The sequence below is a fragment of the Amblyomma maculatum genome, chromosome 8 (assembly GCF_055883805.1).
Source record: "Amblyomma maculatum isolate TAMU_Amacu chromosome 8, ASM5588380v1, whole genome shotgun sequence".
NCBI lineage: Eukaryota > Metazoa > Arthropoda > Arachnida > Ixodida > Ixodidae > Amblyomma > Amblyomma maculatum.
The window spans coordinates 103,019,573-103,036,199 of record NC_139351.1 but is presented as its reverse complement, the minus strand read 5'-3'; the positions used below and the strand labels follow the sequence as shown (position 1 = coordinate 103,036,199).

The 16,627-nt window shown below is 47.9% G+C and overlaps 1 protein-coding gene across 10 annotated transcripts in view; it reads left to right on the top strand.

Annotated features, from left to right (window-relative positions):
• The window catches only part of LOC146182053 (uncharacterized), a 138,995-nt gene that overhangs the window by 104,862 nt on the left and 17,506 nt on the right, over positions 1-16,627 (top strand). For all 10 annotated transcript variants that reach the window (XM_084577050.1, XM_084577060.1, XM_084577059.1 and 7 more), the window contains one exon: positions 16,462-16,612. In XM_084577050.1, coding sequence (XP_084433176.1) covers positions 16,462-16,612 — 151 coding nt within the window. The remainder of the gene's footprint in view (positions 1-16,461; positions 16,613-16,627) is intronic.

Sequence of the window (16,627 nt, the reverse complement as noted above, 5' to 3'; positions counted from 1 at the left end):
TTCGCGTGACTCGGATATAAGGTGCTGTACGAACGGAGACGGTGAACGTATTTCGGAAAGTGCCGAAGTTCGAACGGACAATGTGCCGGATAGCTTGGCGCAGGCACAGGACCCGTACTACGAGGGGTGTGACGAAGTGACAGCTGCCGTAGCCCTTTTGGACGCGGCTGCTGCGGAAGGGGAGTCGTCACCGGACGATATCGCATTCGGTTCTTCGCCTTCAGTTCTGGATAACGGCGGCACCGTGGCCGACTCGCCTATGCCCGAAGACGGTCACTCGTTTTCCGACGATGAATTGCCGGCCGAGCTCTGCGCCGCCACACAGCACGACGACGAGCAAGAGGAGGTTGACGGCCGCGGTCTGCTGCTTTCCGCGAACGACGTTGACTCGACGGGTGGAGAACGTGAGTGGACGCGACGGGTTCTTTGCTGTAGCTGTTTGTTTCTCTCGTTCTTTATTTAGCCGCAGTTGATTACTGCTCGCAGGTGCCTCAGCTACTCTAGCGCTCTTTTTTTCTGTGGTAAATGACGGGGTTCGTCGAATGAGGGTCTAGCCTTTTCTCTTCTAACCATGTCTTGCGGCCACGCCCCGTTTCAGGTGCGCCCGCTTTAGGTGTGTATTCACCCTCATCAAAAGAAACCGGCGGTCGTACGCTTCAATCTGCAAATTGCTGGTTGCCCCACCGGGCGCTCCCGTGACCTATTAGGATGCGCATGGCGAGAACCAAGTCTGATTTGTTTGCAGTGATTAATTTTATCGACATGTTAAAGCTGACTTTTTTTTTTTTGTTAGTCCAGTAATATTCCCGCACTGCTCTATATGAAGCAAGCGGCAGTCTGCGGCAAGTCTGAGCTCTATGTTGTTTCCGTACCGGTGTATACTTCTATTGCAACACAGTAAATCCTTACAGGAAATAGCACAGCGTATTAATAGCCGGCAAACGCGCGACTCCGAAACTCGTTGTCGTCTGCTTCACGCTCAGAGGGCACTTCCTTGCGGCGAAAGCGTTTAGTTTCGAAATTCGAAAACTCCGAGAGCGAGCAGCTGCGCGTGCAAAATGTGCTCGCCTGCATTATTACCTGTCATTAGGATGCTTAGTGTCGTAAAGGCATGCGTAAAATATAGTTGACAGGGCTGGGACCGTGCCTTGCATTACCCATAATCGTGACCACGCTTAATCCATAACCAACGTTACTAGTACCGTTGTCCATAACCTTATCGCATTTCAGCCTTCCAGTGGCGGCGGTGCAGATGAACACCTATTTCGGCGGGATCGAATTCTCGCCGCGGCATCCGCTTTTCGATGAAGGCGGAAAGCAATGAACCTGTGTGCTGTGCGATTTCAGTGCACGTTGAAGAACCCCAGGTGGTCGAAACTTCCGGAGACCTCCACTACGACGTTTTTGATAGCCTGAGTCGCTTTGGGACGTTAAACCCCACACACCATTCGAAACCTTTTTCGGCTTGCTGCACCGTACCATTTCCACATATCTTTGTTTAAAGCACTGTTGCCACGTGCAGCGAAGTGACGCCGCCTCATTTCAAGAATAATTGTTCTATTTGCTTGGAGACCGGGTCGCTTTGTTCTCGTTGTGCCTTAGGCGGTGTGGGCAGTGCAATTTTGTTTAATCTGCCCAAAACTAATTTATGTATTATAGATACTACTTCCGCTTTCGAAATTCCCGCGTCGAAGTTGATCGGGGCGTGTCCCGATACAAGTGTGTAGTGGTGTAGGTAAAGCGGCGTCCACGAGCACTACAGCCATCGACTGCCGACGCCGTGCGATATTCACGTTTCGAGCCGCCTTCTGCAATTATTCTGAGTGCCCTAAGTGTCGGGGCAAACATCAGGCTTTTCCACCTGTTAGCGCTGCGTATTAGACGGTGTTTTCGGGCTAGTGTTGCTTCCCTGTTATCGTGAACTGCTAGTTACCGTCAAGTAGCGGTGACGTCATTTGTGTGTGAAGTGGTGGAAGCTAATCAGGTGATCGCCTTTATAATACTACCAGCAGCTTGCAAAAAAAAGACTAGCCCAATTCCCCAAACCTGGGACCTTTTTCTAAAACTGATTCGTTCAGCAATCCATGATTTCTGCAAGACTCAGAAACTTTCTAAAATAAGATATTCTCGTAATAAGGAAGTAATTACTCATTATGACACGGCTACAAAGGAAAGCTGTACAGCTCTCGGAAACTTCGGTGTCGTAAAGGAGTCCTGGTATCTAACCTGGGACCAGGACGAATTTTTCTTTACCGCTCCGCCTCAGGATTCCACCAACACCGTTCTTACGTAGTTATCGATCAATTCGCTCTCGCCTTCCATCTTATACGCTGACCGTCCTGGCTAGCTCAGCTGGTAGAGCGGCTCGGTTTGGATTCCCGGACCAGGAGCTTCGCTTGGCCGGATGTCAGTAATTGCACCCGTGTTACAAATCTGCTTCACCTCTAGACCTCATAAACACGCATGATTTTGAATATGTGGCTGTGTCGAAAAATGTGCATTTGGCTATCAAGAAGCATAATGTTACGGCTGCGATCACGCTTATAGAGAATGCGGAGCGAGCATGTCTGGGTGTGGCCGGCGTTCCCGTTCTAGAATCAGTATAATGAATTTATGGATGGCAGCCAGTGCAACTGGTTGTTCAGCGGACGAGCTCACTAGAGCAGTGGTCCATCCAAAAATTTGTTGATAGTTTAGATGAAAATACTGTAGCCTCTTTACGTCTCATTTTCTTCTCGCCTTGGTTCTCCTGCTGCGCGGTGCGTAAGTGCTCGCCTCGAAGGGCGCTGCGTCGGTTTCTGTTGCCTTGGGATCAACAGTGGCCATTAATCGATCCCACAGCTCCGCGCTGCCGTCAACCGCTCCGCGCTGCCGTCAAGGGCTGCTGGCGTCAAGTGATGTCCTCGTATGCTTGAACGTTTGGCGATAGCAAAAGCTGGCTACCATGTGCGTAATGAGCTTCGAGCAGTTCTTATGTTCGCGTACATATGGAGTTGGGACTAGAGCGTTCAAAACAGTTGCAGAGAGGACATGTTAAATGGTATGCGTTCGCCGTTTCATAGGTTGCCAATTTTCAAGTCGATGGCTGCGCCTAAAACTTGTTGGGCGTCAGCCGCGAGTTTTTCTTGGGCTGACAGTTATCAATAATGACGTTGCCGCTGCTGTCCTATCCGCAGCGGACGTTTAGTTGCATGTTTTCTTCTTGTTAATAATGCATAGGACATTATACCCCGCCGTGGTGGTGCAGCGCGTTAATGAACTCCTGGTGCTCGAAACTTCCGGAGCCCTCCACTATGGCGTCTATCATAGCCTGAGTTGTTTTGGGACGTTAAACCCCACAAACCGAACCAGCCAGCTTAGAATACAAGCTTCACCACGTGACATTCGCTTACGATTGCTAAAATAATATAAAGTTGAATTTTTGTGCACGTGTGTCGATCTCATCAGCCGAACAATGGTAATGACGTTGGTTCAGTATAGGTCGCGTAAGGCATGAAAAAATCTCGATATAACCGTTGCTTCTTAACTCTGGTTCCATCCCATGAGGCATGCAGGCTGGATTTAGCGTTGTAGTGAATCAAAATGGAGCAGCAGCGAATGTATTTTTATTTTATTTTCATCCCTCCGTTGCCTATACAGAACTGCGACGCCATAGTCATCGCTCGGCTGTTGAAACTGAAGCAGATGAAACGGGAAATTCGATCATAATGTTTTACCTGTCATAGGCGAATCGCATGTGGTGATTCATGTAAAGTTATCACAAATAAACACTCAACCGAAAAATAGTGGGCTACCTGCATCCTGGAGTGCAGTAGTCAGCATGCATGAGGCTGGCTATTAACCTTAAGCAAATTGGTTCATTTTCTATCCTAAGAGGGAGTAATAATGCACACATCGCTCCCATCTGTGGGAGACTTACATTGCGATTTCTGCTCCCCCTTTACATTTGCTCATCTTTTGCGCATCTCTACACCGTTCTGTCCGCAGTGCCTAAAAAGGAGTAAATCGTTATTTCTTTTGCACCTTTCCAGTGCTTTCGCATTCAGTGTCCAGATAAGAGAAAATTGCTACACTTATGGCCACACTGACACCGTAGGGACTGGCCCACTCCGAACGTCCGTGTGTGCCATAGAAGACGATTTTCACTGGTGTTTCGCGCCCAAAGCCTCGCAGTTGACATGGCGCGTTCAACACCCCGTTCGTTAGTGGTCTTGACAATACAATATACATATTACATTTGTTTGCGAATGCTGATGTATTGCCAACGTATGGACTAGCCCAACTTGTTTATACAAGTAAAAGCCTTTTCGCGATTACTGAGGTACTGCCATTGTTAGGATTAGCGCAGTCTTACTATAGTAGAAGTAGTAGTAGTAGTAGTAGTAAGACTTTATTGAGGCGCAGCACTTAGGCGCCTAATACATCGATGGCCTAGCAGGCGCTGTTCTACATATGTTCGTGGCTGTTGCCGCAATTCGTTGGGGACTAGCCCAAACCTTCATTTTGCATAACACACATAGAAAGGCTCTTTGCGATTGCTGTAGCCTCCTCCTCTGCTCGCCCAGCAGTCCTTCGTCGAAAAACCGGCCGCTTTGTGATCCGACCTAACTTCATCTCGCCGGATCTTGCGCGCGTTTCGCCCTTATCAAGGTCGCCGTGCCGATGAAACGGGCAACTGCTCGATACGATGCGGGCAGAGGACCAAGAACAAAAAAAATGCATCGGGAGGACAGAGGAGGAGGAGGAGGAGGACCCGGTTTCAGTGGTGCGTTTGGCGCCACGCTCTGCAGCTGTTCGTCGCGCGAAGAACGCCTTGGCCTGGCTCGGGCTGTGACGAGCTTGAAAAGCTGCACGGCAGCAGCTGCGTCTTATGCATACACACGCCACACCGCGAGCGTGCGCCTTTTGGGAACTTGGGAGATTATTTTTTCGTTTTTCTTCGGATCAGCCGCATTGAGCAGTGCGCGAGTTGCCTCCGTCGCTTCCCCTAGCCACTCTCGACAGGATAAGTACGAGTTAGCCGCTGCCTAATCGGTCGACGCTTCAGTAGGCTGCGGCACGTTTTCTTGTTACCCTGCCGCGTTTTCTTTTACGGCGACGGCTGATAGCGGTACTTTCCATAATAGCTGTGCCGGTGCGGAGACTACGGTTTGTGTCTGAATGTTAATAGGGGCAATTTTAGTGTTAGGCGGCTTAATGTTTGAGTGTTGGCGAGAAGAGGGGATGCTTAGGGTGGCTTGCAAGACGGGGTGATGCTGAGGGTGGCTTGCAAGACGGGGTGATGCTGAGGGTGGTTTGCAAGACGGGGTGATGCTGAGGGTGGTTTGCAAGACGGGGTGATGCTGAGGGTGGTTTGCAAGACGGGGTGATGCTGAGGGTGTTTGCAAGACGGGTTTGCAAGACAGACGGGGTGATGCTGAGGGTGTTTGCAAGACGGGTTTGCAAGACGGACGGGGTGATGCTTGAGGGTTGGCGAAAGGGGCGTTTTCGAAGGCTCGTATCAACCTTCAGGCATTTCCGGAAAGGTAGCGCATACGGTTGCTCGTAGCGTCATAGGGACGGTGTTCTATATATAGAAATATTATAACGATACGCATGTCTGATAAATATTCCTGTATCTATATCGGTCTTCTTGAATTTTTTCCTATCAGGCGTTTGTATACAATCGGCTCGTTTCTGCGTCTCACGGAAATAGAGCCTGCTTTGTCACGACATAGGTGGCTTGTCGCAGGTTGACACCATTGTCGAGCGTCGTAAACTTTGTGTATAATACCGGAACGTTTTTTTTTTCTCTTTTCTTTTTTTTTACTGACCCTGATAGCGTTTACATGATGCTACAGCGTAAGCCCTGAGCTGAAAGTGGGGCTTTCCGTACGAAGAACGCTCTTTGTTCTTATATAACCTGCAGCGATACGAGGTTGCAGCTGCGTTTAGGCGCTCGCCGGTCAGGCATAAAACAGCAGCAGTAGTGACACAATGCTGTCGCAAGGTTGTGCGTTCTATGTATATGTGCGCGCCTGTACTGGTTCTCGCAGCCAACCGTTCCGGTCAACCGCCTCCGGCAAGAATCGGGCTTAGAGCCCCGGCGAGAGCGTGCTCATATAATCTCGAAATTTCGACCAGAAACTGCGTCCAGCCGACGGCGATACGCCCGGTTGCGTAATCAATCAGCTGCACCAATTAGTAGTATTCGGCCTTGACGGGCGGTCGCGAGCAGCTCCCGCTTGTTCGAGTCGGACTTCTCCGACAACGCAGAAACGATCTTGCAGTAGATCGGCGCCTTCCTGTATCGAAAGCCGAGAACCGGCGCCACAGGTAGCGAGAGGCAAATTCTTTTGCTTTTTTTTTTTCCACATCGCGAATGTATTACTTTTTTTTTTTTTTTTTTTTTTCGGAGCGTGGGTTAACGCCAAATCAGAGCTGCGTATTGAGACCATCGAGCTCTTTGCTGTCGCGTTCGTGCGTAGGACTTCCAGGAGGTGGAAAATTTTATCGCTCTTTCTCAATTGCAGAGTTTGCGGTCGGTAAGCCTGTATTGAGCTCGCGTTTACAGGGAGTTGTCGGCGGCAGTCAAAATAATGAAAGCAGGTTTCCGCCAGCTCATTTTCTCTCGAGGCTGTCTTGAAGTGTGGCAATTCAAGCGTTAATTATAGATAATCGCCGTCAAATTATCTCAACGCGGTTTCAAGCTTCTCCTAATACAATTCGCTTTTGAGCAGAGATGCAGCGTCTCGGAGCTCCATCCGATATCTTTCGCTTCGCTCGTACGCGGTGCCGGCGACGAAGCTGTTTCTTTCAAAGGCCTTCATGGCTTCAAATGTCAGTCGGTTTGCCTTCACTCCTGATATCTGGAGTGTCTTGTTCTATCTTATCTCGTCCGCTTGCGTGGCATATACGCGGCCCGGTTTCGAAGTGTCAAGGCTACGCGTGGTTGTAAGGGCTTAAAAGGGCCGGTGTCTTTTTTTTTTTTTTTTTTTTTTTTCCTGTTCCAGCTCATGACCATATATGCGAATAATAGCGCACGCCAGGTTCTGCAGAAGGCGCTGCACATCGACCGGCGTCGAGAAAGCCTACACGTGGCTGGCGGCGAAGCAACATGTCGGCTCCTATATAACCGGTATCTATATCGTCAGGGTGACCGATGAAGCTAGTAACGCTTGTCGCTGTCGTTAATCGTAAAAAAAGAAAAATAATAAAAAAAATCGGGAGCATGGCTCTGGCAGCTGGTGTCTGGCAGGTGATAGTGCCGAGCACATATTGATCGGTGGCTTGTATGACGAGGCTACGGTATATGGACGAGTTAGATCGAACCAGGGGCCCTTTTATCCCGGGGCTTTAGATTTGTCGTCAGAAGGGATAGGCTTGAGCGGGTTGGTAAATCATCATAGCTTAGGAAGCATAGCTCGGGAAGAACGAAGGGCTGAGTTACGTTATTTATGTCGGAAGGTCTTACACATAATGCGGTACCTTACATGAATTAAGGCATTAGTGACTAAAGGAGTTGCAGAGTGCACGTACGCGAGTGACAATGCGGAAGGTACGCCGCTGACGGAAAGCTTTTGCGCCAGTAAAGACTGTGCTCCCCACATTTTTAACCGGACACGTACTACACAGAGGGAAAAAAAAATTCTAGATCATTAATTAGGACCGCTTGCAGTCTGAAGGTGCACAACGGGTATACGCGCTCTATATGCCACAAAAGGTTGATGCTCTTGTACGTAAACAGTGCTAAAGTTATGGAAGCATGCATCCGTCGTTTTGGTAGTGGTAGTGGCACAATGTTATAAATACCCCTTTAGCCTTGTGGCTTTTTCTTGGTCATGCTGATAGTCAATTGCTCCCTGATTACAAAATTCATTGTCTGGGTGCACATGCCCCCAAACATGGTACCAACACCACTTGGAGTTGTTAGTTTGTTTTACGCAGTTTAACGTCCCCAGGCGACTCTGACTCAGGGACGCCGCAGTGGAGGGTTCCGGATAATTTTGACAATTTGGGGATCTTTACCTTTAACGTGCGCTAACATCTCGCAGTACTCGGGCCCCTTGCGTTTCGCCTGCATTGACATTGCGTTGTTGATCAAATTCGCTGTCGCCGTACCACTGCAGTCCTCTAAACTCATCTGGTTGACAAGACAGATCCTTTTGACTCTCGGGTGAGTATACGCAGGGCGCCCAAGCTAACTTTAGCCAAGCGTTAAAAGGTGAAACATTTGAGATATACGCCAGAGAAACCATGCACTTGTATACAGCTGCGAGTCATATGTCTCACCACAGCGAATTTATTTTGCAATTAACTAATTATTGGAATTGGAATTATTACTTTACAATGTTGGAGAGCACCTTCTAAAGCCTCCATTCCATTTACATCTCGTAAAGAAAGCCTCACGTGTATCGTATTTCCACGCTCTAAAAAAACCCGCGAAATACAAAAAAAATCATGTGACTGGCGCTTCGTGCGCCGCCATTTTGCTGTTGTCAACCAGGGTTTCAGTGAACTAAATCAGCTGCGGTCTTGGCTCCACAAACCCTTTGCAGCGGCAGGCCGATATGTCAGTGTTGGCTTCGTCCGCTTTAGACAGTCGGCGCCCGTGACGGTGCTAGTCGCAGCGAGCTCACCGCGTTGGCTGCAACCATCGCCAACATATCAACTTACCTACTGCTGGGACTGAGCTGTTGTGTCACGGCCGCAGCTTATTTCGTTCACACCGACCACCATTGAGGGCACCGCAATCGTGGTGCACAAATGCGTTGCATTTCGCGGGCTTCCTTTAGAGTTTGGAAAAAGATACACGTGAGGCTTTCTTTATCGGAAAAAAAAAAATGAAATGGGGGTTTCAGAAAGAGGTTTCCAACTTTGCAAATCACAATTACTGTCTAAAGGCAGTACTTACTATATTAGAAAAAGTTATCTGAATTACTAATTAGTTAATTACAAAATAAAAATTGCCTGTGATGCGTCAGATGGCTGGCAGCTGTACACAAATGGTTTCTGTGGCCTATCTCAAATGTATTTTTTTTTTAACCTTTGGGGGCTAAAGTTACTTTGGACGCCCGGTAGAAGCCAACAATTGGCGAGGCCGAAGGAAGCGAATAGTTTAATTTTATTTTTACTGTTAACCTGAATTAGTACTGTAAGTTTATTGCGAACGATAATTAAATATAAAGTAGTAGGAAAAGCAACGCACTTCAGTGGTGAGAACCGAACCCACGACCTCCAGATACCGCGTCCGGTGCTCTTATCAACTGAGCTCTATCGACGGCTATCCAACCTTCCGCTTTATTGCTTGGGTAATAATGTTGCCTGTAACCGAACACTTCGTGTTCACCAACGCCGCCCTCATCCATAACGAGACCCTCAGTTCCCCTTCAATGTGCTGCTTATATGACTAGTTTCAATTACGAAGGTGCTGAGTAAGCTGTACAGCACCCACCTTTTCTTTGTGTAATTACTCCCTAATTATACATTATGCGAAGGCCGCGAGGACATATCGGTCCAACCTGTAATCCTTCACGCGTAATACCGCAATGTTATAACAAAGCGGTTTTTCAGCCATCGCATGCAGTTTAAAAGCCACGCTCGGCTGTTCGCGAAACTAACCGAGCGCGAATAATTGGAACCATTTGCGAGCTGTTTGCTAGTTTGCTGTAGCAAAGCTTGCTTCGGCCTTGGATGACGCGAATATTTCTTGGCGAATTGCGCCTATCCCTGCAGCATCGCGTTCTCTCCCTATGCTGCCACTCGAATCGCGGAACAGATATCGCAATTTCCTTTCCTTGCTCGTTTCCGTATCTTATCTGATTCACGTCACCAGTATTGGCGACTGCGATAAAAAAAAAAAGCACACTGCGGGACGCATGCCAGCCAGCCCTTACATTTGTAATGGTTAAACTATCATTTTCTACCTGTAAAAGGCAGCTGCTTTTTCTAAGTGTGCACGTTGTTGTTGATAAACGACTGTGCGGTTAGCGTCGCCAGGCTGGTTCCTCGTGTATTTCTTTAAGTGTACCTGAAATAGTTGTGATAGTGAGCCTTTTCTTGCCCCATTATCTGACTTGAGTGATTCATATGGTAAAATAAAGAATATCCTTTCTGGTGTAATGTACTTAGTTTAGGGGCTCGACACCCTTCCGAGTGCTTGCGAACGCTCTGGGACAAGGAATATGCTGGTGCAACGCCCTTTTTTACGGGAACAGTCCCTTTGGAAAACCTCCATTTTTTTTGCCCGTACTGCCAAGGGTTCGTTGCCTAGCTTCGCACTTCGTGACACCCTACTTCGGTTGCCAGCTTTGACATCAACACATCGCGGTAGCGAATTCAACGCAAGCAATATATCAAGGAGGCAAACTAACCGCAATAACTGTTCAGAAGACAATGCAAGGGCTATCGACTTCTTGGAGAGTTATGAACGTCGTCGCTTGGCGTTTTATTTCAGTCTGGCATTATTTCCTTGCCGCCAGCCTACCCCTCCGAAAAAAAAAAAAAGAGAAAAGAAACGGCATATTACCGCGGAAACTTCCCCGACGTCATGCTATCCCCGAGGTGTGGAGCGGACCAGGATTCTGCCATCTTTCATGTACTACAAGTATGCTGCTGCTGCTGTTCCTTCGGGCAAAGAGTCTCGTTCGTGTACGATCACTACTACTACGCCTCAAAAGGGGGCGCGGCGTTGCCCACGCATTACGCCGTCCGCCGGTGCCCTTTTTCTTCATCTTTCTCGACTTCCCACGGGTACTTAGCAAGCACGACACTGTACCGTGGGTGATTCACGGGCAGCCCCCTGGTGGCCCAAAGGCGCATCCACATCACCTCGCTCGCCAATGAACCGTGCAGCACTGTGGGTTCTGTGGTCGGTGTCGTCAGCTTGTCCCGTATCGAGTAGCCAAGTCTCCTTTCGCGCATCCGCAACTGCCAGCACGTAGCAGTGGTCGGCGCACCTCTAACGACCAACACGTCTTTTTAAGTTGAATTAGATGCTAGGGCTACCGCGCGCGCTGCGCTGTTTTAGTAATGCGCGTTGTATGACTTCTCGAGTCTCCCCTTTCCCCGTGGCGTGAAGGGCCGAGCTCATTATCGCGGTCTGGCGGCCGCATACAGAAGGGCGCGCCGTGAATGGCAAAGATGTGGAGCACGGATCTTTTTCTCTTTTACGTGCCGCGGGGCTTGCTTGCATTTACTGCATAATTTAGGAGACTTGCGCGGGGTGTTACCATATGCGTTCGCAGGAAGTTGTGTAATGGGACGGATATATGTGCGCGATTCGCACGCCCTGGGTGCTGTCAGGAATTCCGCATGCATGGACCGTCGATGAAATTGCCTTGCAGGTCTGTGTGGTCAGGCGTGAGCAGTGATGGGTTAGTTTCTACGTATTACTTTCTTATTCCGTGCAGTTGGGAACAAAAGGCTCGTGTGCACACGCGCTTTTGAGCCGGGGAAGTTTGGAAGATCATGGCCCCGGGCGTTTGAGAATTATTTAACAGGCTAATCGGGCATCGTAAGAGAATAGTTTTGGTTCTGTCCCAGTCAAAGAAAAATTCAATGGGTCCAGTTTGAAATTTTTCAATTGAAATGTGTCAAAAACCATTTGTTTCCGCCACTCATTAGGCTCGGCCATTTGATTTGAACTGGGGCTTCCAGTTGGAAACAATTGGTCACCTATAAAGATCAAATATGGTTCACAAATTGAACTAAAATGGCATACCTATGAGCCAAATGTTTTGAACTCTCATAGCTGAAAAGAAAAAAATGGAAATTCAGTTTCGAGATTTTCGGTGGGAGTGCAAGAGTGCCAGCAGTTATACAAGTGAATTGAAATTACTAGAACTGTTTTTTTTTTTTTTTTTTTTTTCACAAATCAAGGGAGACAAGAGTGTGTTACATATGCAGAACTAACATTCAGTATATCCCACGGAACACTTTGCGCCGACTTATATACTCCATTCGTTGGACACTGCTGCCGGGGCCAGGGACACTTCTTCATTGTTCAGAGTTACCTTATTTAATTATGCCCGTACTCAGGATGAAATCATTTAGGAAAATAAAGTGGCAGATAGCTATATAAAAGCCTATATTTTTCAATGTTCCTATCAATAAACTCATCTATCTGCAGTGGGTTCGAAATTGTCTAATTAACCGAACTAATTGGGAGCGATGAAACAACCTTAGAGACCAGCTGTTTGTTTACATTGGAATGCCTATACCTGCATGGAAAAAGTCTATCCAAATGAATTCATGAGCTCAGCTGGCTGACCAACTTGAAGCAACTGGTACCCATTGGATCAAGATGAAGTGCCTGCTTGGACATATTGGATATTTTTTAATAGGATTGGCTTCGATTCACTCTCAGTTGGAGAGATTCATTGGTTTCTCACACCTGGGAAGCCCAATTGGAAGACATTGGGAACAGCATAGCCGTTTGTGAGCAGCATAGCCAATTCAATCTGACTGGTGGTCCCAATTAAAGTTAAAGTTAAAGTTAAATTGGTTCGCAGGAAGGGAAAGGCGCAGTAATTGTCACACTTGCTCTGTGGACACCCGAACCGCGCCGTAAGGGAAGGAAGGCAGGTGGGAATGAAAGTGGAAAGAGAGAAAGAGGAGCCGTAGTGGAGGGCTACGGAGTAATTTCGACCACCTGGGGATCTTTAACGTGCGCTGACATCGCACAGCACACGACGCCACTTCGTTTCGCCTCCATCGAAACGCAGCCGCCGCGGTCGGGTTCGAACCCGGGAACTCCGGCACAGCTAGTCGGGCGTCTTACCACTGCACCACCCCGGCGGGGCGTCCCAATTGGACCTGTTGATGTTTTTTGTTTGTCTGGGCATGACTAACATGCTAACCTGCAACATCTGCAAATTTCTTAAATTTTCAAAATGTTGGTTCGCTTCTGAGCGTTTTGCGAGATGTTGCCTTTATCTGTGTACACCTGGCGAAAGCTTATCTTGGCAATGGAAAACTGTTGCTGCCCTCGTACGCTGCTGCTCATTTTGCGGCCGTCGTCGCACGGCATTTTGCGGCCGTCGTCGCACTCGCCGCTTCCTTCGGTGGCTAGACGACTGTTGCGACGGACCTTAACGGAATTGAAGGGCTAGTAAAGCTTTCGCCTTGCAGTTCCTTCTCGAGACAGCCGATGGAGGACGTCGAATCCCGGCCTCGGCGGCCGCTTTTCGATGGAGGCGAAAAGCAAGGTGCCCGTGTGCTGTGCGATGTCAGTGCACGTTAAAGAACCCCAGTTGGTCGAAATTTCCGGAGTCCTCCACTATGGCGTCTCTCATAGCCTGAGTCGCTTTGGGACGTTAAACCCCACAAACCAACCAACCATCTTTTATCTGCAGGCATATTAATTCCAATTTCAACGTAGGTCATCATTGATCGTGCCGAAATGGGGCCGCACTTGTCGTAGTCTTGTTTTTTTTTTTTTCTTAATTGCGCGGCCGAGGTATATAAACAGGGCAACCAGCCTGCAGTGGCATATATGATACCATTTTATCGTACCGTACCGCGACGCGCCCCTGCTTGATCCGAGATCTGGCACTGTAATCCTTTTTTACGTCGCTCCGCCGCCCCCACCTTGTGGAGTAAACGACTTTTGCTCCCGACTGCACATTTATGCTTGAAATACAAACTGTAAATAAGGAGTGTTACCGCCAATATGCTTTAAGAAGCTATATTGACTGCAACTGCAGATAGTGCGGCACGCGCTGGAAGGAAGAACGCACTTTGACTCTGTAGCCTTGCTTCCATGCCACAGAATGTCGCGCAGATAACCCTTTCTTCATTTCATATATTGCCCCCTCTCCCACTCGTTTACTATCTACGCATGTATACTGAGGCTTTCCCAGATATTTTCTTCGGGGGATGATGAATAAAACTCTCGACCATATTTCAATCCATGTTGGACAGCGTTCCTTTTTATTGCTCTCATAGAAATCAAAATACGAGCTTTTTATAGTCGGACACAACTCAGGTCTGCAGTATTCCTCAGTGGCAGAAAGTACTCAGCTGCTAAAATATTTCAGGTTACCGGAATATAGAGCCATAAGACCTTGTAGCACATTTCGATGCCAATGGCTTGTTTGGTACAGTTAATTATCAATTGATTTTGTTCACTGTTCAGCGGAGTATAATACACACGCCGCATACCGTGGTCGATAGTCAGCTACTCCTGCTTTCTTTTTTTTGTTTTGTTTTTTTTTTTTTTTTTTTGCTGTACTATCTTTAGAGTACTGTTGCGGACGCGTGCAGCAGTGCGTGTGCTACCGCTTGCATTTTGCTTGCCGCAAGCGCACACATTCCAGCGAGCTATGAACCTAGTTTCTCGACTGATATGATTGAAACTCTCTGCCGCTGACAATCTGGCCGCCATTTTGGTCCTCCATCAGGCTTAATTGCCTTCTCGTTCAGCTTCCGCGGGCCGCCAAGCGGCGTCTGGTCTACGTCGCGCTCGCGACAGCTCCATGCGGCCTGAAACTAAATGGGCGAGCCGTCGTGACAGCCGCGGCGCGCACGCACGTGTTTGTTCAACGCTGACTCACCGGGCCGGAATGCGGGGCCGCGTTTCTCTCTGCTGCACGCGCCGCGCGCACTCCAGCTGGCTGTGCGTTACGGGCTTTGCGTGTAACCCGGGCCAACTGAATTTTCTCCTCTTGCATTTCGCCCCTCAGTGTAGGTCCATCACGCTTTGGGGGCGGCGTATTCTGCCTGTGTGTAGCTTTTGTTTCACTTGCGACCTGCAATTTCAGGGTAACGTGGGAGGGAGTTTTCCTGGACGTGACGTCCCAACAATGCTCAGGTCGGGACCTTTGGTAGACCTCTCTGCCTGGGATGACTGGTAAATGCAAGAACCACATTAGGCATAAAATTAGGTGTAGGGTCCTGTTAGTTCCTTTTTTGCGTTAGGTGCAAGTTTAGCAAGTGCTGTGGCTTACCCATTGAGGTAATTTTTGGATCATAAAGTCTGGTTGCATGAAATGTATGTGGATATGTTCTGTGGCAATTTTGATGTATATATATATCATCATTGCTCAGCCCATCTTCTTAGCAAATGGGGTGTGTTTCACCTTCACACCAAGACATACATTATATATACGGCATCGCATTCCTCATATTTTGGGCCACTTTGGGAGGTTATAAAACCTATGAACCTTTTATTGGCAGGAAGTTTGCTTCACTTGTTTCTGGATTGCATTTATTTCAGAAAAATCTTTGTCGTAATGAAATATGTCACATCGTTAGCGATTAATGGAGGATTGTTAATCTCCTCTACAGGGTGGTCATAAATATGCATTAATATAGTCTCTGACGACAAAAAAAAGCTCCACATTCCTGTAAAAAAGTATGGGCTGTGACCACACAACACTAATGTTGCTTGATGTACAGTAATGCTGGCCTTCTGCCCTTCTTTCAGCTTACTTTGAGACATGTGCTTCAGTGTGCAGCTTCATTTTCCCCTTTTGTCTGGTTTCATTATGCTGTGGCTGAGTGTGCGACCTGTGCGATAATTTGTGCATTTTAGGGTTCAGATTGTAGTCATCAGGTCAACATAGGCTGACGCTCATTTTTTGTAATGGGCTTGGGAGGTAAATACACTGTGAGGGTGGCCTAAAGTCCATAATCGAACCCTGTGACAGAGAGCAGATTGAGAAATGTAAAAGTTTAATGTAGCCAAAATTCTTACACAAAGTGTTATCACACTCATTCAAGAGCAACACACTTCAGTGAAACGGGACACTTCAGGCAGCACATTTATTTATTTAGAATACACCTCAAAGGCCCCAGGTGTGGGGTATTACATGCTAGACCGTTACCTAATTTAGGCTTGTTTGGTACAGTCTCCAAAATCTGAAAGAGCCCCTAATTTAGGGGCTCTTTTAGATTTTGGAGAGGCTACTTATAGCCAGCAGTTAATATAAGTGGTCAGTATACTCTAGTTTGACTGTACAGCTCTGTTAAAATTGGAACATTTGCTACAACACATTCTGACCCTGTCTCCTTATAAGGTTTATGTAAAGGCTTTATTTATCTGAGCTTAACTTTACTATTTGCATATTTACATTTAGCACCCATACTGTTAGGTGTATACATGGGTATGTTGCGTGGCAGTTCTTTGCTTGAGTAGGACTTCCTTGAGAATCTGCGGTAAGGCTGTATTGCTACCTGCCAGACACGCAGCCATTTATATAATCCCCCGCTGGGGTGGCACAGTGGTTACGGTGCTCGACTACTGTGCTCAAGGATGCAGGATCGAATGCCGGCCTTAGCGGCCACTTTTCTATGGAGGCAAAAAGCAAGGTGCCCGTGTGCTGTGCAATGTCGGTGCACATTAGAACTCCAGATGATCGATATTTCAGATTTCCTCCACTGCGGCGTCTCTTATAGCCTGAGTCACTTTGGGACGTTAAACCCCACAAACCAACCAACCAACCATTTAATTCCAATACGTTTTTTTTTTCTATTTCTTAGGTGACACAAAGACGGATGATGGCCTCCAGAACATCAGCTTGGACCTTGGAAACATCAGGCAGCGGTTTGAGTCACCGCAGGAATCGATACCATCGGTTGCTGACAGGTCTGCACTGGGGCGATCGGAGAGCCTGCTTCAGAGGCTAGAAAAGTGAGTTGGCAGCAG